The sequence below is a fragment of the Phalacrocorax carbo genome, chromosome 13 (genome assembly GCF_963921805.1).
Source record: "Phalacrocorax carbo chromosome 13, bPhaCar2.1, whole genome shotgun sequence".
NCBI lineage: Eukaryota > Metazoa > Chordata > Aves > Suliformes > Phalacrocoracidae > Phalacrocorax > Phalacrocorax carbo.
In genome coordinates this window covers 14,367,760-14,393,167 of record NC_087525.1, presented here as the reverse complement: position 1 = coordinate 14,393,167, position 25,408 = coordinate 14,367,760, and the positions used below count along the sequence as shown (strand labels likewise).

At 40.1% G+C, this 25,408-nt stretch overlaps 1 protein-coding gene across 1 annotated transcript; it reads left to right on the top strand.

Moving 5' to 3' along the window:
• Positions 1–1,383: 1,383 nt before the first annotated feature.
• On the top strand, positions 1,384–24,909 carry BMS1 (BMS1 ribosome biogenesis factor). The gene is given in 25 exon segments (XM_064464876.1): positions 1,384–1,438; positions 1,841–2,143; positions 2,549–2,739; positions 4,196–4,275; positions 5,752–5,940; positions 6,427–6,569; positions 7,869–7,990; positions 8,702–8,898; positions 9,616–9,752; positions 10,305–11,146; positions 11,993–12,094; positions 13,250–13,407; positions 13,953–14,034; positions 14,951–15,026; positions 16,039–16,064; positions 16,067–16,096; positions 16,099–16,220; positions 17,911–18,099; positions 18,699–18,879; positions 19,406–19,464; positions 20,455–20,577; positions 21,787–21,934; positions 22,855–23,030; positions 23,505–23,666; positions 24,381–24,909. Coding segments are annotated over 24 exon segments (3,948 nt in total). The 5' UTR covers positions 1,384–1,438; positions 1,841–1,967; the 3' UTR covers positions 24,618–24,909.
• Positions 24,910–25,408: the final 499 nt, after the last annotated feature.

Here is a 25,408-nt window from a genome sequence, read left to right as displayed (position 1 = left end):
GCACCAAGGCGGCTGTGGTAGGCATTCGGTGTTGAGCTGTCACTCCTGGCTGCTCTAATAATACCAGGCTTTACAAGCCCTTCATCTGGTCTAGGGAACACGATTCCCTTATTAGCAAACCCACATTTCCAACACTGAAGCGGAATACACTCTGAATATTCCTTGTGAGCAAGTCCAAGAAAAAATAAATCATTCTCTGGTCACAGAGCTACCAACAGCTCAGGGTAGAGGTTTTCTGTAAGTTACTGGGTTTCTTTATTTTGTTACAAGTTACTTTTAACACGCCTACTCAGTATGTATTTCACAAATAAGAAAAATCTGTGCAGAGCCCTCTCATCTGACCTTTCCGTAAACTTTCACTCCTTGCTAGGAGGTGGAGAACATCAGGACGGAAACTGCATGCTTATTCAACATGCAGGAGGTACTTTCACAGCGGTGGTATTAGTAGCTTCCCCTGGACTTGTGTGCCAAAAGCATCTCTGCTGTCATACCAGTAGGTGATGCTGAGGAAGAGGTGGGGCAGGAACCAAGTGTTGTCAGTATTGGTCTACTCTTCTACTGCCTTTAAAATGCTCCTGTTTCTAGAAAAAAGGAGGATTTTGTGTGGTGAATAGTGAAAACTATTTTCTTCTACATAACATAGAGATAGTGAGGACCCAAATTTACCAACGTGGTTTATGGTCAGCCCAGGCCTGCCCCACTGCAGGGTGTCCCGAGTTCCTCATCTGGTGGGAGCCCGCAAAGCCCATGCCTTTCTTCTCAGCCACCTCTTCCCTGAGCGGGACCAGAGCAACAGTTGCGCTGCAGCTGAGAGTCCTGGCTGGAAGCGCCTGCCTGGGGGGGCCAGACGTGGCCAGCATCGGAGAGACAGACAGACAGACAGACAGCAGTTCATGGCCTAGATGCCTTTTCAGCAGCCCAGCTCCTCACTGTTTCCTGGCATGAGGCAAATTACCCCGGAGAAGGTGGTTCTTCGCTTAATTACACAGGGCCTGTACCTGTGAATAACGTCAGGAGGACTCGCCTTAAGGCGCAGGCACAGGCCTGGGGTGAAGAACCGCTGCCTTCCCGCCCAGCGCCCCTGTCCCCGCGTGTCTCCTCACGCCCCGTGGGGCGCCCGACTCGGCAGCTGGAGAAAAGCCCCCGCCTAAGTGCGTGTCGCCCCAGCTCGTAGCACTGGAAAGCCCTTCGCGGGGTTTTACCCTCCGGCCTGTTCGCCCTCCCACAGCCCTTGGTAAGGGTTTTTTGTTTTTTTTTTTTTAAACAAGGTTCTCGTGGTTCGCCCGGGTAGAGCCGAGGGAGCGGCCGCCCTGTGCGACGGCAATAGGCCTCCGCCGCGGCCGCTTCTCCCGGAACTCCAGGCGCGGCCGCTGTTTCCGGGAGGGCCGCTATTGCGGGCGGGCGGGTGCGGGCCCACGCGGAGCGTGCAGCGGGAGAGGTGGGTGGTGATGGTGGTGGCGGCGGCCCCGCGGCGCGGCGGCCCCCACGGCACAGCCCTCTCCGTTCCTTTGGGGGGCGTGGGGTCGGTCCGCGGCGTGCCCGGCACCGTCCTGCCGCAGGGGGCCTTGGAAATCAGCTCTCGCTGGAGGAAAGCAGCGGCCTTCGCTTTGGGGCCGGCCCTGCGGAGCCTGGCCTGAGCCCGACTTGGGTCCGGCCCTGCGGGGCCCGTCCTGGGCGCAGCCCTGCAGCCGGTGCACAGGGCCTGGGCTCAGCCGGGAGTGCTGCCTTACCGCTGAGTGGGCCGCGGCGCTTTCTGTGTGCGGCCAGGGAGGGTACGAACTATAAATCTGTTCTTAGAGATGGTTAATGATGTTCACGCGGCGCCACTGCTGTCCCGCAGGTATCCTGTATACGTATCCTCTATGTGCTGACTGTGACTGCGCTTTCGTCTTGCCTCAGCTGTGCGCAGTATCAACACGGAAGTGATCTATATCATACTGATCATAAGCAATTGATGAAAGAGTGAGATGGAGGAAAAAGAGAAGAAGAAGCATCGTGCAAAGCACAGCGGGCCAAAGGCGGAGAAGAAAAGGAAGCGTTATCTCAATGACTTGGGAATAGGCGATGAGGAGAATGCACGGAAGAGAAACCCCAAAGCCTTTACGGTCCAGTCCGCTGTGCGGATGGCCAGAACTTTCCACAGGTAAGAAGTGGGAAGTAGTTAGGGAGCGTACAAGGTCAGCTGGATGGATAAGTGTTGGCTGGGGTTTCTTTGTTACTTTATGTAGAAACACACATAGTGTAATTTTCCCTGGCATGCTCCTGTAGCTTTTGTCACTCACCGTGTCAATGCCACGGGTTGTAGCTGAGCCGTGTGTGGGCAGTGTGGTGCTTTCTGCGACGGCGTTAAGTGGTATGGCTGCATTAGTCTTAATGGGCGAAAATGTGTATAGCTTCTTGGACTTGGTGGGAGTTCCACCTACATATTGGCATCTGGGCTTGTGGTGAACCTTTGTGTCTGAGCTTTTGCAAATATTGAAGACGTCCAAAGAATAAATGTTACTGTTTTTTAAGTTCTTGTATTTATTTCTGACAAATTTCTTCTCAGAACTCAGGATTTGAAGACTAAGAAGCATCACATTCCTGTGGTTGACCGTACTCCTTTGGAGCCCCCTCCTGTGGTGGTGGTTGTAGTCGGCCCTCCCAAGGTTGGGAAGAGCACCTTAATAAAATGCCTCATTAAGAACTTCACAAGGCAAAAACTGGTTGAAATCCGGGGTCCTGTTACAATTGTTTCAGGTGAGAGCAAAGATACGAGAAATGAAAATGCTCACTTTGCACTCTTTATTTGTCTTGCTTTTAGAGATAGGACTTGTTCATGTTCTCATAAATCTCAGTCACTTTTAAGAAATCATTTGGATGCGTTATCAGGCATACACTTATTAACAGTAAAAGAATGTTGAGGTCTAGGCTTTAGGGGACTTGTCCCTCTAAACTTGTTTTCCACCTTGCTGGGATCCAAATTCTGTTGGTGGTTTTGTTTTTGGTTGTGTTTTTTTTTTTTTTTTTCTCCTTTCTGGCTTTTTCCCTGGTTTCTTCCATCCCCCAAACTTTCCCCAAGTTTTTGTTTTCCAGTGGGTCCTTTTTTTTTTTTCCTTTTGAACTGTTTTTCTCTGGCTTCCTCCTAACCTCTACATGCATTTCACACTCCTTCAGGCTCCCTGTCCTGTAATCCCTTTTTTGTGTTCCTTTCTTTTGTAAGCCAAGAATTAGTTTGCCCAGCCATTTCCAGTTACGTTTCTCCACCTCACCCCCTGGTCAGTTCCTTTTTTTTTCCGTGAAGTTTTCACTTGTCTTAGCCTGTTCCCTTCGTACTTTCCCCTGAATATTGCCAGTAAGGATGATTGAGGTTTTAGTGGGAGCACAGCCCACAGCAGCTCAAGGAAGCAGAGAGAACAAGGGAGATCTTGCTTGGACACAGACAACTGTGTGTTTGGTACAGGTAGATTCTTCAGAGACTTTAATAAATTTCCTTTTTGCCAAGGAATGATTGACAAATATGGGTAGGATAAAACGGAAAGGGAAGTTTATGTGATAAATTGGATTTCCTGTTTGGGTTACTGGGACTCAAGGGTTGAATTTTGCAACTGATAACCTGAATGGAAAAAAAAAAAATCGATGATACCTGTTGTCTGTAGTTGTTGAAAGTTGTTATTCCTATTGCCTGAAGTTGTTAGCTAACTCAAGTTAGTGAAGCCAAGGAAACAGTGGGTATTTTTTTCTCATTTGGATGCATGTTGTGAAATTTTTTGATGTGTAAATCTATTCTTTTTTTTTTTTTAAGGCTAGAAGAGAGTGTATTTTTCCTAAGAATATCAAAAGAACAAAAATATATGGTAAAATAAAATCCTCAGTACTAACTCTGGGGCACTAAAGATAAAAAAAGCGAAGTTAAAAAAAAAGGCAAAAAAAGTTTGGTTTATTAGCATTGTTTTTGGAAAAGACCAAACAACTGCTTTGAAAACTTGTGTTCAACCTGATAATTTTAAAATAAAATGTTAAAATTTAGCAAAAGTATAAATATTTGAAAACAACCACCTCTACAGTGGTGCGTGTTGGATGATCCATATGCTAGACATGAATTTGAGTCCCAGATACTCTTTAGGAACTTTGAGAATGTGACCTGAAAAGGAAACAGTGGACTAATTAAATTACTTCCTCTGTTTCAGTTTTTGATTCTTACTTCTGTTTTCAGGTAAAAAGCGCAGGCTAACTATTATTGAATGTGGATGTGACATTAACACAATGATTGACCTGGCTAAAGTTGCCGATTTGGTAAGTTAAAAATGGCATGTGATTCCTACTATAATTTATATTGAAAATACTACTTTTGACTGGACTGCACCAATGTCTGATTCCTCTCCCCATTGCTGTCAAAAGCAAAACTGTCCTTGATGAGCTTAGTCCTGTTCTTCCAGAAACCAATAAACCCAATATTCTGGAACAGCCCCTCGGACTTTCCTTATCCTGGGTGTAGGGGATAATAAAGCATGTGTGTGGTGGTGGGGAGGATGTGGAAGAAGGGAAATGCAACTGAACTTCATTGCGAATGCAACTGGTAAGATTTTAGTGGAAGATCTTATAACAAGCCAAGGTGATACAGTGACTTTTTGTGAAGGGATTTGGTCAAACCACATAAAAATCTGAAAAAGTTTTTTAGTCAAGAAGTTTTCAAGTAGAAATATGTATTAGTTTCCTAGCCAGTTTGATGCAGTGCACTCTGATGTGTCCGTCTTTGAAGATCACTGGGTAGTAATACGATTGATTTCAGTGGAGTGTGGTCACCATTGTAATTTACTTGTAACCTGCGGTTCAGTGGATTATGTCAACTGATCCTGGGGACCCAGTGCAGGATCCGTTTGTCTATTTAAAGTTTTACTGTACATGTGGATTTGGAGTATCTTATAGCTGATTAGGATTTGGGATCCTTATCTAAATATTAAATACCTAAATACATGTGTGCACTGATCCAGGTATTGTTCTGCTCGCATGTTTCCTACTTGAAGGGAAATGTATTAAAAAATACAAAGGTTTTCTGTTAGTAGACGTGGTGGACATCTGAGATTCTGCATGCTGAGAATCTCTTTGGTTTTATTGATAGGAGGCTGAGACTACATAATTGCTTGCAGATCTGCCATCATTTCCCATGCGTTTTAAGTTCTTAATTGCTGAGGTCCTTACTCAACTTTGCTTCTGTTTTCATGTGACTGTTGGGTGCTGTTTTCCCGTGACAGTGTGTTTTAGCGATGCGTAACAGCAATTGCAATGTGTGAACTAAGTTTGTCTCGTTTTACCGAAAGACGTGGCCTTAGAGGCATTAGTGCATCCAAGACACAGATATAAAAATTGTCTTAATTTTCTCAGACATTCCTGCAAATATTGGAAGATACTTAATTTTTCATATTTTAAATTCACCAAGTAAAGACCTGTTCGGACCTTATTATGATACTGTATGTCTTTGCATTTGTAGGGCAGCCTTATTCTCTATAGTTTTCTCGGAGACAATGGGCGAATCAAGGAGGTTTGTTTGACTGAAAGAAGAGACTTGATTTCCTAAACCCCACTAACTTCTAAATGAACTTTAATTAAAAAGCCCAAGTTGATACTCAGGTTATATGAAAACAAAGAATAAAACTTTTTGCAAGGTTTTGGTTCCCAAGAAGCTTATGTCTTTAAAGGTGTGGTCTTTGAAATGAGCTCCTGTGGGCACGGTGGTATTGTTACAGTGAAATGCTGATGTTGTGTTTTCAGGTTCTAATGCTTATTGATGCCAGCTTTGGATTTGAGATGGAAACGTTTGAATTCCTGAACATCTGTCAGGTACATGGCTTTCCCAAAATCATGGGAGTTCTTACCCACCTGGATACATTCAAGAACAACAAACAATTAAAGAAGACTAAAAAGAAGTTAAAGCACAGGTTCTGGACTGAAGTGTATCCGGTATGACGTTCAACATTCATTTTTCCATATATTTTGCATTATGGAAGCTGAATTAAAAGTGGGGCAATACTTAAGTATTTATTACGTTCTTGCATCTTTTAAATAATCCTAGAAAGGGGCAGTGCTGATGTTGCACCAGACTAAGTAATCTTTCTTCTATTTGCTAACGTACTTATGTAGTTATTGTCTATCCCAGCGTGACTGGCTACTAAACGTGATACTAGTGAAAAGGTCTGTTACGCAGGTGTGATGCTTGTAGGTCTGAGAGACAAATTAACCTTTACATGAGGTTTTCTGGATGTGAATTATTTTCGCTAAGATTTAGGGTACAATTTTCATGTTGAAGTAAACTAGTTTGATCTTTTGGAACCAAGAGTAATTTGCAATTTCTGATTATAGTTTACAAATTAGAGTTGTATTATGTTTTTTAGTTTTGTAGGTATTAAATTGGTGTTTCATGTTTTTATGTCTTTTTAACGTGTTCAGGGTGCTAAGCTGTTTTATCTGTCTGGGATGGTTCACGGAGAATATCAAAAGCAGGAAGTTCACAATTTGGGGCGTTTTATCTCTGTTATGAAATTCCGACCTCTCACTTGGCAAACGTCTCACCCATATGTTCTCGCAGACAGGTGTGTGCTTTTCTCTCTGTTCCTCATTCTCAGCATACATAGCACCTTGTGGTTTAAAAAAACCGCTATAATATTAGAGCCGGTCATCTCTGTGTGTGCGTGGGTATTTAGTGTTATCTAGATGGCTTTGGGGAAATGAAAGCATACTCCTCAGGTTTGTGCCAATACCTTCAGCCATTCAGTTTTCACCTGCATCAGATCATGTAGGTAGGCATTTGGTATATTGTAAATACTTTTGAAACACAGGAGAAAAAATTAAAATAATCCTGCTTGTTGATGATTATATTGAATTTCTGTGGAAAAGAAACAGGATGCCAGCAATTTAACAGTAGCTGGTGAATTAGTCCTCTGAGTTCCCTGGAACATCCCTTCTGCTCCATCTCTATAGTGTTTGATTCACAGCGTCTTTGGAATGTGAAAGTAATCTTGATGTGGCTGTGCCTACCTGAGAAATTACCTCACCTTTCATATTTTATTGTCAGAACTCTTACAGTTGGGACTAAACTCCCCCAAGAATCTAAGGTGTCCACAAGTCGCTTTGAAAGCTCAAATTCTTTAGAAGAAATTGTCAGAGTAGAAGATAAGCATCGTGTGAAGTCCTGCAAAATAATACACAGAACAGGGAGAGGGAAAATAAGAAAAAAATATTACGTAGCCTTTCAGTAGCGTTGTTTTAGGTTGCTATCACTGTTACAGTTATTTTGGTTGTTGGGTCGGTTTTAAGCTGATCTGCAGCCAGAACGTGCGTCCCATTCTCCTCCTTGGCTGTGTCTTCATGTTGCCTCTCTTGTGAAGTGTAGAAGGGAGCTCTGGAAGGAGTTTCCCCCTCATCTGCCTGAAAAGAGCCAATCTTTCCCTCTTCCCTTTCCTGTGGTAGAAAAGAAGGTATTGTGTGGCTGCAGGAAATGCATCTTTCAGCTGTCTTAGGATGGTTATTCTGTTTTCCCTCTAACGGCAAAATTGATTTGAGGAGGGTTGTGTGTGGAAAGTGTATAAACAGTAATCAAGATGTGCTAAGAAAGTACGTGTTTAGTGACATGTCAATAAGTCTCTGGAAATGTATTGTTAACCATGATTATACAAGTTGTAAAATACAATTTTAAGATATTTTTGAAAGATCTTTTTTTCCATGGATTGTTTTCTTATTATTATTCTATTTTTGATTGTTAGTCTGCAGTGCATGCAGTGGCAGCAGTGATGCTGCAATTCTCTTTTCTTAAATGACCTTTTATCAAAAGTTAGTGTTAGTACTGCTGGCTATTCTAACTTTTGTGGTTTTTTTTTTTAAATATTGGGTAGAATGGAAGAGTTGACAAACCCGGAAGATGTTCGAATCAATCCCAAATGCGACAGGAAGATATCACTTTATGGGTACTTGAGAGGAGCACACCTGAAAAACAAAAGTCAAATTCATATGCCAGGTAATTTATTGGATTCTTAAAACTGGTTTTGTACTGAACTATGAGTAGCCACATAACTGTTGCTATTTTTATCGTGCAATGATTTGTATCTTTCAACTGTACATGGTAAAATAGATTTTTTTTTTTTGCCTGTCTAAATGCATGTTATGCTTTTGGAAATTATTTTTCATAATACATGTTTTGTAAAAGTAAATCCTTGTACATAGTTCTGTAGTTTTATTGTAGTGTTAAACACAATATTGGCAGCGTCTGAAGTTTTTCAAAGGTCTTTCACTTTAAAAGGTGCTTGAAGTGCAAAACATACCAGTCCTAATAGTGAAAAGTAAATTTGGCGTATGCAAAACTTCTCATGTTCACTGAATAAATTTAATATTTTACGTGAATGATTGAAAAGCTTAAATTTGGAAATATTTTAATAATAAATTCAAAGACCTGCTCTGAAAAGTGAGTTGATAGTTTTCTCATTTGAAAACAAGCAAACAAAACCAAAGCTTGGCAGTAATCTGGGGAATTGAGGTGTGCTTCTCTAAGTTCAGTGGTAAGGCAGAAGAATTGGATGTTCGATACAGAGCTCGCTGTTGGTGAGTCACTGAATGCTACAATGTTTGGGGTTTTTTTCTGAGGATTTTTTTTCAATTCATTCTGAATTGTACAAATTGCAGAATCAAAACTTATTGGAAAGCTGATTGCTTCCCTTGTCTGTCACACCAGGTGTAGGAGACTTTACTGTGAGTGATGTGAGCTTCCTGCCAGACCCCTGTGCTCTACCTGAACAGCAGAAGAAGCGTTCTTTAAATGAGAAAGAGAAACTAGTCTATGCCCCTCTTTCAGGAGTTGGGGGCATTGTATATGATAAAGATGCTGTTTATATTGACCTTGGTGGAAGCCATGCTCATGAAAAAGAAGAGGTAAGGGAATGCTGTTAGTGATTCGAATTCTCTTGCAAAATGTAGCGCTTATCCTTAGAGTCAAAATAAGTGTTTGAAAATAAGCTTCTTGAAAATAATCATATGTCCGTAGTGGGTAACTTTTTCTCCTCTGGTGTTTTCAGAGGAGGGATATGTTTGTTATCTCTGTGTAAAATATTGTGCAAAGCATTTGATGGATCAGTTAAAAGTAAGTACCTAAAGTTAGTTTCACAAACTTCCCAAACACTGACTTAAGATTTATAAAAACTCCAGGTTCTGGGATACGATCACTCTTATTTTTGCAGGGCAGGGTGATTGTGGGAGAACACTTAAGGATTTGACTGGTCAAAGGGACAGGTGGAAAGCGTTTGCATGCAAACAGACTGAATTCAGCTGTCTTCCCCTGTATCATGCGAAACATAACATACGTTTGGGTCTATGATAATGTGTGCTTCCTGATGTTTACTGTAGCGCTTGCATACTGCGAAGGAGGCCCTCTTTAATTTTTCTTGGGTTAATGCTGTATGTGTTCTTGAAATGTGAAGAGGGGAAGGGAGACCTTGCTATTCTGAGAAAACGTTTGTTGAAAATGCTTTGGAATTTTTTGTTGCATGTGCATATTTCTCCCGTTTTAGGCAGGTTAATGACTCCGTTAGCTGTTCATTAGATATTTGTTTATTCATTCTAATTGCAAAGTAAAAAATCTTGGCTTTCCAGGAGGAAGTGAGACCAAATCACGAACTAGTTCAGAGCCTCATCTCCACGCATTCGGCCATTGATGTTAAGATGGCATCAAGCAAGGTCTCTCTCTTCATGGACTCTACACCCTTAGGTTCAGAAGATGTAGGACAAGAGTAAGTTTTGAATACTGAGCAGTGTTTGAGCATGAAAGAAATCTCTAATTTCAGGTTCTAATTTAGGAAAAATTCTCAACAGAACACAGGTAGTAGAATGGCTTGTTGCCCAATTCTTCCTCTTCTGAGACTACTTGTATGCCCCACGTGTGTATTGAGATAGGAATAATTGATATTAGAAAAGTTTTGCAAGCAGTATAGTCCTGCCTTCCAGGAATTCCTTGCTGATATAGCCCTAAGTAACATACTTCTGTTTTTCTTCAGAGTTTTGTAGAATGGCAGTCATACTCTTCAGTAAAATTCATTTTATAACCCATTTTTGTTCCATGGAAAATGAAGGAATTTCTTGGAATTATTCATGGCTATAACATAGGGTGTATTTTGAATTATGAGGCGTTCTGTACTTAAAGAACTCCATTGCCTTTTTAATATTCTCAATAATTTTGCTCTGCTTAAAAAAAATATTTAAATATTAACATAAAGCTTCGTTGTTTCATTGAAATTTCCTTGTACTTTACCAGCTTACCTGAAATGTGGTATTTCACAAAACAGGTTTGTGATGCCAAAAGAAGAGAGACAGATTGATTTGAAGTCTGGAAGAGTACGTCGGAAGGCATTATTTGAAGAAGAGGAGAAAGAAAATGATGGTGCAGTAAGTGATGGGGAAGATGACCAAGAAGATGATGATGATGAAGTAATGTCTGAGGACGGAAGTGATGGCGATGATGAAGATGATGCTGAGGAAGAAAGTGACAGAGAGCTATTAGGTGGAAAGATGGCTCTTGGGAGTGTCAAACGTCTGAAAACAGAGGTGGCCAAAGAAGAAGCTGTGAATGAACTGCCAGCATTTGCGGACAGTGATGATGATCTTGAGATGAGTTCTGACGGAGAAGAGGGAAAAACTGCCCTTGAAGAGGACGAGATGGAGGAAGATGATGATGAGGAGGAGGAGGAGGAGGAGGAGGAGGAGCAAAGGACTGATGAAAATGGAAGCTCAGATAGTGAATTTGAGGCTGCAAGCAAAAGGGTAGCTGAATCTAAGCAAAATGAAGTAAATAGTGAAGATCGAGAAATCAAATCACAAATCTCAGATCACAGCCTGAAAAGAAAAGCAGTGCTCACTACAGATTCAGGGAACTGCACAGCAGAAGAGGCATCAGAATCTGAGGTTGAAAACTCTTCCCTTGATGAGGGAGATGATGAAGGATCACATGATGAATCAGAAGTTCAAGAGTCAAATAGAAGGGAATTTCGGCACGCTCAAGCAAAGAAAGCTGATAGAATTAAACAGACTAAACTTAAAGCTGTAGAAGCTGAGGATGATGATGTGGAGAATCTACTGAAAGAGGAAGAGGAGTATGAAGAAAAAATAGATTCTTCTGCTGACACAACAGGTAGGCTATAAATGTTAAATTTTTATTCTCCATTTTTGATTGAGTTCATTGTTAAAGGATATTATACATAGTAAATATTATTTAATGTTGCCTCTCATATACATATATATATATATATACACACACACACAGTTGTTCTGTGGCAAACTTCCAGTTAGGAAACCTGGGATTATCTGCTGTTAAGCCTTTGATTTCCAATGTAGTAGGCAGGTCTCCGGTTTCCTTCCCCTAAAATGGAGGTGATTAATTTTGTAAACTTCATTAATTCCTCATACATTTCTTTCTAACTTTAATCTTTATGGCTATATGTGTAAGACAAATTATGATACTCTATTACAGTTAGAGTAAAACATTGTTAGGGGACCATTACTGAAATGTACTAACTACTCACTGAGCACTGGAGCAGGTTGCCCCAAGAAGGAGTGGAATCTCCATCCTTGGAGATACTCAGAAGCCACCTGGAGATGGTGCTGGGCAATGTGCTCTAGGTGACCCAGCTTGAGCAGTGGGGCTGGACAAGATGGCCTCGAGAAGAACCTTCCAATTTGAGCCATTCTGCAAGTTTGTGAAGAAGACATGTATCATCGTGAAAAATAATCTGGTACTATTGCTAATAAGCTCTTAAAATTTTGTCCTAGAACTGGGACTGACCAGACAAAAAAAATCAGTGACACAATTGGTTAGCCACAACTTATGTTTCTGTGCATGTATGGAGTATAAAAAAACCAAACTCTGGGGGTACAGTTCTTATGCCTATTGTGGTCATGTCCTTCTTTAAATTATTTGTGTAGCTCCTAATTCTTGTCATTTTTTTGGAGGTAGAATGCAATTTTTTTCCCTTTTCAGGTGCACTTAAGTGGAAGGAGGACCTTACGCAGAAGGCAGCTCAGGCCTTTCTGAGACAGCAACGTTCAACCCCCAATCTTCGTAAACTCGTCTATGGAACAGGTACAAATCTGCTTGGAAACTTGTACTGTCTTAATACATGGTACCTTTTTAGCTGTTACCGAGTTTGCAAGTCTGAGTTGTTGAACGCTGTCTTTTGGTGGGAAGCTTGAGGAGAGTTAATTGACTTTTTAAACTGCTGGTACTAATTTTCACTAGTAATTGTAATAAAGGCAGTTTTTACTTTTCCAATAAAACTCATTTTGAGCTCTTTTTCCAGACTACTGGATGGTTACCCCTGTTTTTGGGTACAGCTGTTTTCTCCCCCATAGCAGTTAAAGTTCGGTCATTTATATAATTATCTGATGGATATTATGCAAATACATTGTATTAACTGATGCATTTCATAAAGGGGTGTCGTATGACTGTTTTCAGGAATTTCTCAGTGAGGGCGGAATAGACATGTCTCTTAGACATGACTTAGTATTATCATGTCTCTAATAAGGATGTTTGTCAAGAAATAAAAAGCTAACTGGCTTAGAAGGGGAAGAAAATAGCTGTTCATGTAGTTTGTCCTGTTCAGTTCACAACTTTTCCAGCAGCTGTCTGAGTGTACAAACCCCATAACGCAGAATCTCTGTAGAACACAGTGAGAATTTGACTTTTGTAAACCTCCCACAGTGCAGGAGCGGGAAAGTTTGCTGACAGATTCTCAAGTCTGGTATTCTTGATTTACTGCCTAGCTTAATCTCTCTTCTATGCACAGGTAGTTTTGGCATTGTTTCTACTTATGATATTGAATGAACATTCTGCGCTTACTTGTCAGGCAATATTTTTTTCAGATGATTACAGTTATGCAAATAGAACCAGACTTCAAAATTTTTCAAAGAAATTTGAACTGTGTGCAAATTGTGAAGGAATTACATGTTTCCATATGGAAAAAGTGTAGAACTGAAGTTCACTATGATGACAGTGTACAGTATCTCCCTGGTTGCTGCTCACCCTGTTTTGTCCTTGCTAGGGTATTAATTTAAGTCTTATGCTGGATCAGTGTACCTTTTTCTTCAGTCTTTTATATTTAAAACTATTATTAGTTTGCATCTTATTTTTCCTCAGACTACTGCAGGTATTGTGAAACGTAAGGCAGAAGAGAGGTGGTTAATGAATGCAATCCCTGTACTGTGTTGGCAGTAATCACAGCTTGTACGTTTCATTTAGCTGTCGAGGATGAAGACCATGAGAGTGAGGATGCAGGTGATGAACTTGGAGGTTTGTTTCGCGTCAGCCGTCCAGACAAAGCATCCAAACAGAAGGCTAATGCTCTTGACTGCTCCAAATTTCTGATAGAAAAGCCGCAAGACTGGGATTTAGAAGAGGTAATACCCTTGGATAATTGCTTCTGCGTATCCTATACTGGTCATGTCCTGGCTGTGTCTCATACGGTACTACTGAGCTGTCATTGAAACAGACCTATCGGAGCTATGGCCAGAGTGACCTATCTTCTGCTACTGGCTGTTGTCAGAAGTCTTTACGAGCTAACAGGTTCCAAGGTTTGTTCTTATGGGAATGGCAAGTTTTGAGTAAGTCCATTTAATGCGTGGTGCTGTTGACTATTTGATGAATCATAGTTTGCTACTGATATACTGAAAAGTAAAAAGCAGGGGAATCACAAGTGAAAATATGATGTAGGGTAGAGACCTTGTTAGTGTAAAGACCTTTGGGCAAGAGTTGAGGTGGTTTCATGCTCCTGCTTTTGCTGAGGCACTGTGTAGCTTTAGTAATGCTGTCTTCATCTGGAGCTGTGTGTGAGAATATCAGATTATCTCTGAGGTGCTACCTCTGATGGGGAGTGGGGAACATGTTGGAGAATCCTGTTGATGAGGAGGTGTAACTGTACAAGGCAATGACACTTATTTTGCAGGTTATGAGCAGTATTCGAGACTGCTTTGTTACTGGAAAGTGGGAAGATGACAAAGATGCAGCAAAGTTGTTGGAGGAAGATGGTACGTATAAGACTTAAAAATGATTAGTGTATACAGGATTTTTGAAAAAAGTATGACTTTGTAGTTATCTATGTCGAATGTTTTGCATTAGTGATACACTTGCAAAGTTTTCAAATGGTTACATAAAATATTATACCAATATAATTAAACATTGCTGTAAATCTCTGTACAAACAGTAGGCAAGTAGCATGTTCTGAAAATATAATTTAAATTAGGGAATGGAGTCCTTAGTCACCGCTTGGCCCTACCAGCTTTGAGTTATGTATCTGAGTTTAGCTATTGACCCTCTAAGTATGGTTTCTTCTTTTGGATAGTCTTGGTAGAAATAAACAGAAATTCATTTTTAATGGGAAGGCAAACCGGTCATTCACATTGGGATGAAAAGTGAGATTTATCTTCAGATGTTTTGGAGATGTTGTTTGGTTTTTTAAAATTAGGAAATACTAAGAAAATATTAATAATGTGGCCGTATCTTACATGCAAAATGATTGTGGTTTGACAGGCTTCTATAAGCACTAGTTTTTAACATAAACATTGTCTGCTATATTCAATTTCAAAAATAATTTTATTTTTTAAAAATAAGGATAGGAGCTTGATTGCTGAGCTGGTGTCTTGCGCCATTAGAGTGCCTCCTAATGTGCTGTGTGGCCCTGTGGGAAGATCTAAACTTTATTTACATTTTTGAAATAATAAAGGTACTGAAAGGAAAAAGGAGTCACTGGAGTGCAGCTGAGAAATTTCAGCTGAAACTAGAGAGAGGGCAGAAAAACTGTTGATGGGAAGAAAAATTATTTGGGCTGAAACTAATCCACAAAGCAGTACTGAGAAATGCACAACACTGCAAATGTGAGAAGTGGTATGGGACGATACAGCAGAATGGTTAACTGTCAGGTATCTTGGGTGCTTGTTGTTGCAGAAGAACTGTATGGAGATTTTGAAGACCTTGAAACTGGTGTTGTGCACAAAGGACAGCCTGCTGCTGAAGGAGATGAGGTCTGACCCTGTACTTTTATGTTCTTTAGCAACACACGTGTTTGTGAGCTTCTGATCAAGCGATAGGCGTCCTATGTGTAATACATTTAGTTTTTGTGAATCAGTGGAAAAGAAATCAAGGGGAACAAGGAAGAAAGGTATATTTATTACAGACTTTGGACCTATAAATATGTAGAATGACATGTCTTCAGTCTCAAATTAAATTGTTTAATTATGTAGGAGAAGTCACCCTCACTTATTTAACAGTAGGTGTCAGCTTAATCCAGGGCTGGAGGATCTGGAGGTAGGAGGGAAGTATTCTACAACCAAATGTGATGGTAACTGTTTGTATGATGTAATTTCATCTGATGCAGAAGTTTACAGAGCTCTGTTTAAACACAAAAAATTGTGGAAACTGACAGAGTTTCTAGTCTTTTCTCCTATCTGCATAAAAGTGAGCGGTGCAAGCAATTTCATGCCATGGCTTGGATATCTTCCAAGAACAGAGCTGTAGTTGTCTGTGACAATACAGATGGAAAATCAAATTTTTTTCAACTGAGCAACTTGATGATTTTGCATTTCATTGTAAAAGTGAGGGTAACGGCATAATTTTGGCAGTTTTCAAATGGTCTGTGAACAAACTTCCTCCTCTCTGGCCTCTGGAGTGCTGCCTTCGAGTGCAGTATTACTCAATGCTACCAACAATTACTTCTTTTTCCTCTTTCATTGTGTATGCTTATTTTAGCTGTAGAATAAGAGATAGGTCAATTCTAGGGTCTGAAAATAAATGTTAGTCAAAGTTTTCTCAGTGAAAAGGGATATGATTAGACCATGGAATGTTTTGGTCATTGCTGAAGTTACATCTACTTGTATGAATAATTTACCCTTTTCTGTCTAAAATAGAAGTGTTTTTAAAGTGTCTAATAATTTGCATTATGACAAAATATAACTTAAATTTATATATTAAACTGTTAATTGGAATGGACTGTTTTCAATGAACCGTTTTACATGTTTGATAACTTACTGTTGATTATCTGGAAGTGAAGAAGAGGAGGAAGATGGAAAATGTCTAAACCAGAACCTGAGGAGGAGGAAAGAAAAAGGAGCGCATGGACAAGAAACGAAAACTGAAGGAAATGTTTGATGCAGAGTATGATGAAGGGGATGCCACGTACTTTGATGAGCTTAAAGAAGAAATGCATAAACAAGCACAGGTACAAGCTGTTAACTTGGCAATTTATCTGGCTATATGTCTTCAGAAACACCCCACAGAGTTTGCCCAAAGGCTTTTTTTCCTGGAGACACATGTGACATTCGGAGTTCCTTCAGAAAGCATACACAAAGTAATACATGCTTGTGATTTTTGTATGGTTGAACGTCTTTGGTTGCATTAGCTGGCAAGAAAAACAAGCCAAAATACAGAAAGCTTAATTTAAATTGACTTAAGTAGTTAACCATATTCTAAAACACTAAATAAGTCAGGATGTGTCATCTAAACTTTCTCTGCGTAAAGGTTTTTAACATTTGTCCCTTAGTGGTGGGACTCGCATGACAGGTCTCCAAAAAAAAAAAAAAAGAAAAGAAAAAAAAAAAAGCCCAAAACATGAGAGAGAAGGTTCCCCTCAAGGAAGAGGAGCTGGGGGCCGAAGGTGAAAATCTTTCTCATACTAATTTGTGACAAATATTTTTCTGGTATTATATTTAGTGTGGTTTTTGCAATGTTATTAATGGATAAGTAAGTTCTGCGTGGCAGTCTTTTTCATCAAATTGCAAGTTATTTTGAGGTAAAAATAACGGATGACCATTGCTCTCTACGTTTGGTAGGAGTCTTCAGGGTAATTGTATCCAGAATCAGATTTTGTTTCAGGCCTTGTTTTTTTAGATAAAATATTGTAAGCTTAAAAGTTGCTTCTTTCTTCAGCTGACTTGGAAGAACATTGCCTTAAATGGCTAATAACTTCCCTGTCTCCTCTTCTGACAAAATCTTGCCCTAAATAGTCATTAAATTAATCGTTACCTTCTTGCATTAGCCTCTGTCATAAGTGATCATATGAGATCTGGTATGCTGATGTACTTACTAAGAGCACTTAGAGCGTAAAGAAGGACATTCCAGTAAAAGAACGTGAGACAATTTACAACTGTTTCACTTGGGGTCTTTTACAGAAATACCTATCGGCAATACTCCTACTGCAGGATGGAAGGGCAAGGATCTCAAACTGGGGATGAGTAAAGGCTTCTAGAAAAATAAACTTGGACCAGAAGATTTGTGCCATATCTCAGTACCATGAGAAAAGAATTAATAATGTTTGCTTAAACATGGTGTCTTTTACGTAGCTGAACATCAGGAGCTGGAACAGGAGGGTCAGGCTTCTGTTGTTCACAAGGATGTCTTCTTAAATATTTACACAATATCTAGATTCATATGGTACAGAAGAGCTTTAAAAGACCCTTTTGATATGATATACAGTGTGAGGATGCACAGAAATATTTTTAAGCTGCTGAGTAAGACGGGAGCCCAGCCTTCTCATGAAGTGACACCTTATAGGTCAGGATGTTAACTTTAAAAAGGTACTTGGGCTCCTAAATCAAAAAATGTTCTTTTGACAGTTGTATCTTTAAAATCCAAAGTCACCATTATGAAAGGTGTATCAGAAGCCACTCAGTCATTTCCTTCTCTTGGGTACTGTCTTTCAAGTAGACTAACAGGCCCACTTGGGATTCCAAATTGGAAGGAATTCATGGTGGCAGAGATCTTGCTCTGAATAAAGTCAGAAAACCTATTAGATCTTTCCTGAAAGATGTATATAAATGCTAGCATGTTTTAAATAGAACTGGCACCTCATGAACAAGGTGCTAATACTTGAGTTTTGTAAAACCTGTGGTGACTTTCTCTTTGTCACATAGCTTAATCGAGCGGAATTTGAAGATCAAGATGATGAGACCAGAGTGCAGTATGAGGGATTCCGGCCTGGGATGTATGTTCGAATAGAGATTGAGAATGTCCCATGTGAATTTGTCCTGAATTTTGACCCTCGTTATCCTATTATCCTGGGCGGTTTAGGCAACAGCGAAGGAAATGTCGGATATGTACAGGTATGTAGCCAAAGCTGGGAGTGCACGTCATACTGGTACAGGTGTGCTTCAGAGCGTCTGGAGTTGTTATTTGCTGTTTATTACAGATACAGTGAATACAGAAACCTTTGCCTTTGTCTCTTGAATGGAGGATTTGCTTTTGACACGATTAACTCTACAGTATCAGATGCAGGATTTTTACAGGCTTAATGGATAACTGGAAGAAGTTTTTGTTGTTTAATGCTCATCTGCAGAGACGTCTCAGGACTAAGGTCTGATATTGTGACTGCTAAACTGCAAACATAAATTGCACTCTTGAGGTTCATGGTCTATGGACAAGTGACTATAGAGAAGTTACAAGCACACATGTATATATATTTTAACATAATACTTGCTCGTATGCATAAAAATGTGACTTCAAAGGGAGTGAAATACTGATTAGCTTTATGTTTCCGGTCAACCTAGTGTTAATGAGAACGTTCGAAGATATAAAGCTTACTGAATAAAAAATTCTAGTGTAGATGGATGTTGCTTTCAATCATTCCTGAAAATTAAGGCTCGAATTTCAGAATTGATGTTATTATCCTGTAATAGCATTGTTCGTCTTTCCTTCTAATTAGTTGCGCCTGAAGAAGCACCGATGGCATAAGAAGATACTTAAGACACGCGATCCTTTAATCCTCTCGTTAGGATGGAGGCGATTTCAGACCATCCCAATGTTCTACATTGAAGATCACAATGGGCGTCACAGGCTGCTGAAGTACACGCCACAACATATGCATTGTGGAGCGACTTTTTGGGGTGAGGGTGTTCAGGAATTACTATCTTGTATCACTTAATCATTACAAAAATCTCAAGCTTTACAGGATGTATCAGGAAATACAGCCAGTAGCTTTTGGAATGAGAAGTCTTTAAAAAGATGTGCTCCCCGTGGAATATAGAGTAACACCAAGTAGTATGGGGAAACAGGCAATTGCCTATTATTTGTGAATTATGTGAAGGACTTGTGAATTATTTGGTTTTTAATAAAATTCTGAGCATTCTGGTAGGTTGTATCAAAGAGGAACCTGATTTGTTGGCTGTGTGCAGAGAGGCACTTGCGCACATTATGGGCCCAGCCCTGCAAATGCTTCCGTAGATGAGTAAACTTCTTGCTAACCATTCCTATAACTTTTGTGGGGCTATATATGCGAGTGGTGGGTTGAATGCTTTATTCTTTGGTTTTATTCATATTTGGCATGTATTTCTAAGTTTTCTGAGTTTAAATAGAGGGTAGATGTTTTGTAGCAAAGCTTTTCATGAATTTTTAAATTTAATTTTCTTGTAGGGCCCATCACTCCTCAGGGGACAGGATTTTTGGCAGTTCAGTCTGTCAGTGGCACAACGGTAGGGTTGTTATCGCAAAACGTTGGTTACTGCTTTCCACGGGTCTTTGGATAAAATATATAGAAGTGGGGAAGAAGGCTTACGTATGGTAAAGCCGTGATGTAGGAACTGAGAAAGTAGGTGGACTCAAGCTTTTGAAAGTTGTGTTGTGATGAGATGGGAAACTGGATGGAGACTTTTTTAACAATTCTCATCTGCTACACTGAAAATCTGTGGAAGGATTTATACCTGCTTGATTTTCAGGCACTAAGTATTTAGATAACTTAAAGCCTCTTTACAGGGTGAGATACTGATGTTCCTGTTGAAAAAGTTTGCCCTCGGTGGGATTTCTGTGCACCTTATTATCATGTTTATGGGTATCTGAATTAATTTAAATAGCGTAAAAGCACTATTTATCAAATACGATCTTTGTTGCATATATGTGTTACCCAGGTAGACTTACATTTACGTACAACGTATAATGAAAGCTTTGCATGGCATTGTAATGAGCATGACGGTAGTCAGAGTGGTGATAGTTACTTCCTTCCTAAAATACACCTTGTTTAAGTCCTATTGCACAGTCATCTTGTTATATATGTGTGTGTATATATGTATAAGGCTATTTTCGTCATGTTTCCCTAGCATAATACAGTGACTTACAGTCACATACAGTGCACAAAGCACTTTTCCTTTGAGACTTTCTGTCTGAGTAAGATTTGTTTGGTAAAGAGAACACGGTGAGGTAGATAACAAGGACTCTTAGATGGCTTCCAAGGTAATTAGAATGGCAGTTCTGAAAATCTCATTAGTGAATGTTAGGAATGTTATGTCAGCGGCGCCTCAACTAGTCTGTACGAAGTCAGTTTGCATTTGTCATGCTGCTGTACTCCTGTAAAGGTTATAAATTCTGAACTCAAACTCTAAAAAGCAGTGAAACAATATCAGCGAAACGGTTTCTTCACTGTTTGGTAATACACGTTCAGCAGTGTCTTTTGTCTCTGTATGTTTCAGCCTGATTTCCGGATTGCTGCGACAGGAGTTGTGCTCGATTTAGATAAATCCATAACTATTGTAAAGAAATTAAAGCTAACCGGTTTCCCATTCAAAATTTTTAAGAACACGTCTTTTATTAAGGTACGTATGTAGGTATGTGTACTGTGAAACCACAGGTACCGGTGTTAGGAAGGAATGCAACCTAGGACTCCAGCTGTCTTTCCCGAGGCAGAAGTTGCCCATAATTGTTCTGTAGCATCCTGGATCTCAGTCGCTGCTTGGGGTTTTTTTGAGATCTCTTCAAGCTCTAAAGGTACTGATCATTAGCCAATGAATATGAATTACTGTTAACCAGACAAAAATCTGAGTGTGAGCCAGCAGACTGTTGCAATGTGTGGGGTTTTTCTTTTTTTCTCCTCCCCGGCCTCCTTGCTCAAACCCACTGATGAGCTTCCTGCAATGGCAGACACCTCTGGAGAATGCAAACCTGTCTCGGGGGTGGTTCAGGCAGTTTGATCCCACTGAATTTCAGCTCTGGGATCAAAGATGACTTCTAGCAGTGCTTAGGACGTCACAAATTACAGTTACAAAAGTGATTGGGGCAGGAAGCGTTGCAGCCCAGAGAGGTGGGGGAGTCACCATCCCTTCAGGGGTTCAAAAAACGCGTAGCCGTGGCACTTCAGGGCATGGTTTAGGAGGCCTGGGGGTGTTGGGTTGGCGGTTGGACTTGATGATCCTAGAGGTCTTTTCCAACCCTAATGATTCTGAATTCTATGAAGTGAATTTTCAGTGACCTTCCAGCTGTCCTTAGTTGGGCTTTCAGGCTCAGGAAGAGGTTAGGTTATTCGGCATTTGGGGCAGTAAGGAGCTAAGCACTGACGCCAACAGTGAAGCACTTGAGTATTTGCTCTGAGAGTATGCTGAATTTTTCCTGACCTCCTTGTGATATATGAAAGAAGCACAAACCTTGGAGAGCTGTATTGTATCAGTCTCACAGCTGGCAGCTTAAGGGATCTTACTTGCTTTTAAGGTATATTGTGTTCTAGCAGTAAAAGAACTGGGCAGATTCTCTTAAACGTGTTCTGTTTTAGAACTTTAAATGTATATATTTCATGCTAAGAAGCCTTGCCTGTGGTATATGACTCGATAAGTTTGCTTTTAGTAGCTTACCTTTAACTCAGCTCAGTAGGTTTTTGGTATGATCAGCACTCTTAGTATACAGACAATGTTACGTTCTTCCTATTTCTTTTCAAGATATGTTTGTGGGAATTACCTACGTTTTTGTGGCCTACGTAGGTCACAGAGAGAGACTTGGCATCTTGAGTGACGGTGGGTAATTTACACTTTCAGGGGATGTTTAACTCTCCGTTGGAAGTGGCTAAGTTTGAAGGTGCAGCGATCCGTACTGTGAGTGGTATCCGAGGACAGATCAAAAAGGCCCTCCGAACTCCAGTAGGTGCTTTCAGAGCAACATTTGAAGACAAGTTGCTGATGAGTGGTAAGTTGCACTTTCCATGGAAGTTATCACACAACTTTCATCCTGCTTCACAGATTGAGAAGCTGTGTCTCAGAATCTCCAGAATCTGATAATTGAGATGTGAATTCAAAGAGCATGAAATATCTGGTGAGATGCAGAATGGAATTTTAAAAAAAGAACTTTTTATGTTGGATTTCTTTCAGTTATACTCAGAAGTCATATAGTATCCAGATGAAAAGGTTTGTCTTGGAGACCTATTCCTCCGAGGGTTTTTAAGTGGTTTACACAGCATGGTATGCTTTTCTCCTTGAACGTGCAGATGAATTGTATTCAGTGGTACAAGTGCTAGAAGGACATTTTTCTGAGAAATCCAAAGAGAGGCATTGTAACTCTAGTTAACTTTTTTACTAACCTTTTGGGGAGTTAATGCAGGGGATAGGGGTAAGTGATCTCCCGTGTTTGCTGAGCATCACTGTGATGTTGAGAACCTGAGTTTATTGCTTATTTGGGTTTATATGACTTCTGTTTTCCTAAACTGATGGAAATTATGGATAGTGCAAAATAAAAGCAAGTTAGTTCTTTTTATTAAGAATAGGCAGTGGAAAAGGAAATAATTTCTGTCAGTGATGGCAGAGGCACAGATTATATATGTGAACTCTGTTGCTAGTTCTTTAGTTGCGTATGCATAGGGTGGTATTCAGCTGGCTGCTTTTCAGAAGTATGTACTGTTTATGATGTTATGGGATTTTGCAGAATCCAAGTGTACAAATAGTTACATTTCTTTTGCTGAACTTTGAAGAGTTTCGGGATGTATACCAAACACAACGCTAGCATGTGGTCTAGATGTTAGTTATCTATTCTATTCAGGCAATCCTTGCTTAGAGCGTGCATGTGATGAACTGTGGTGTTACAGAGCCAAGTAATGTTTCTTTTTCTTTCAGATATTGTCTTTGTGAGGACTTGGTATCCCGTTTCTATCCCAACATTTTATAACCCTGTAACGTCCTTGCTGAAGCCAGCAGGTGAGAAAGATAGTTGGAGTGGAATGAAGACAACAGGCCAGCTGAGGCATGAGCGAGGCATCAAACTGAAACAAAACAAAGATTCTCTCTATCAGGTATATTTGATATGTCTCTTTCTTTTTTCTTCTTAAAAAAACAGCCATCACAGCCAAATTTGCGCTCTGCCTCAGACCTGTGCAGGCCAAGGCTTGTGTAAATATGTGTTCATACATATGCATGTGTGACTTCATATTTTTATCTGCCAGGCAGTCTTTCCTGGCATGAGACAGGAATAAAGCAGTGGAAAGCAGATTGTTGTGGGTCAATGAGAGTTTATAATGTAATCTGCAGGATAGAAGTCTTTTGGAAAAGCTTAGTGAGACTTCTGTCATAGTAAAATAGGGGTAAAAATACCATTCACAGTTTGATTCAAGGACATCAGAGAATGTTTTTTGAGTGTTTGGTGGGTGGGGTGGGTTTTTTTTGGTGGTTGTTGCTTGTGGTGTTTTTGGTTTCTTTTCCCCTGAAAGATGGAAAATAAAAGCTTTTTAAGATCCTGAATCTCATGTGTTCTATATCATTTCTTTTAGCCTATTGTGAGGGAGAAAAGGCATTTCAATAAGCTCCACATTCCTAAAGCGCTGCAGAAGGCACTGCCTTTTAAGAACAAGCCTAAGAATCTTGAGAAGAAAGGCAAGACTCCAAAAGACCAGTGGAGACCAGCTGTTATCAGGGAGCCTCATGAAAAGAAGGTAATTATCACTTACTCTGAAGCAAGGACTCCCGAAGGGTAAATGTGTTGCTTAGACCATTTCTAACTATTGTTTTAGCACTTGAATTTACTGCTAGTGCTAAAGACATACTTGCTCCTAGTGAAAAACAATCACCTGCAATTTGTTTTGTTCCTGTTTGGCATGCGGTAGGTGTATGGAACTGGCTCCGAGTGGATGGTGTCTGTGTTCTTTTTTTAACTAGTAGGTCACCTGAAGCCTGAATAGGACTTTTGTCCTTGTCACAGGACTTGTGAGGTATTTCAGTTGAATGTAGTGCTCTCACATTATGGGTAGCTTAAATTGGCAGCTGCAGTCTTTTATTTGACTTGTCATTGCTATGCATTATTAACAAAGACAGGACTTGAAGCAAATACTCTGCTTGAAAAATTGAGGATTATGGAGTGCTCGCAAAGGCAAGAAGATCCAAACTTCACTTTGTGTTCTATAGTAGCAATTAGGCACAGCCTTTTAAATGTTACCTAACCAAAAATCAGAGTTCACAAAAATTTTTTTATGAACTTCCAGACAAGATAAATGATTCAACCATTTTAGAAATTGGTTAACAGGTGCAAAATTAGTTAGGAACTTGCCCTGAATCTTTGATTCATTATATGGCTCTCTGCTGAGGTTAAACTGTGTTTTGCTTACCAAAACTGAACTGTTGGTATACTGATTCTCTATTTTCTATTTTAGATATCAGCCCTACTCAATGCTTTGAGTACAGTGAATAATTACAAGATAAGGAAAGCCAAAGTAAAGCACCGGGAACAGCTTAAAGAATATCTCAAAGTGAAGCAGAAGGAGGATGAACAGAAATTCAAGAGGCAAAAGGAGGCTAAGAAAAAAGTCTATCGGATATTGGGACAAAGGGAGAAAAAGAGGCAGAAGTCAAGCTTGAAAGGATCTGGCAAGGGAGAGAAGAATATGTAAAAATTTCGTCAGATTTTAGGCCAAATGAGGAAATAGGGTAGCAGTGCAATTTTCTGTTGAAGAAACAAAAAGGCTTTGGACTACACTAGACATGCTTTCAAGAGAAGAAAAAATGCAAATATGACCTTACTTAATCTCTTGAATACATTTGGCAGTGTATATAAATAAGATGTAGAAGTGTGGATTGTGGTTTTTCTACATGATTGTCTGGAGGACTTTGTATTTCAGTATATTTCTATCTATGCTGCACATTCTATCTAGCCAATAAAGTATTTTAATGTTAATTACAGAATATTGTTTGTAAGTGTTTTGTCTTAGTACTGGTGGATTTCTGTGGGAGAGCGAACCCCTGTGGATGTCTCTGAACGTGCTTCTGTGTTGGTAGTACTTTGAGCCACTGCCTAAATTTTACCCTTGGCAAGTCTTCCGTTAAAAGGGGTGAAGATCAGATGTTACTGGGCAGGAGTTCTGGACTCTCTCTCTTTGATGTGCTGGCAGATGCCACCAGAGTAGCTCGCTCCTGTGCATGAAAGCATCTCAGTTTTTTCCACTTCTCACTAGATACTAAGCAGATCTTCAAAATAGTGTTCCATCCAGATCCTCTGTCACTTGACCAGTTTTGGTACACTGAGACTGGCAGTAGATCCCTCAATGACTGTAACTTTGGGGCAAGCAGTATCAGACCCTTCCTAAATGTGTGTAACTACTTGGTGGTTTTCTGAGAGGTAAGCACAGACGGGGTAACTTGCTTCCTTTGGGAATGTCTTATGTCCAGCCAGCTTGGTTTGATG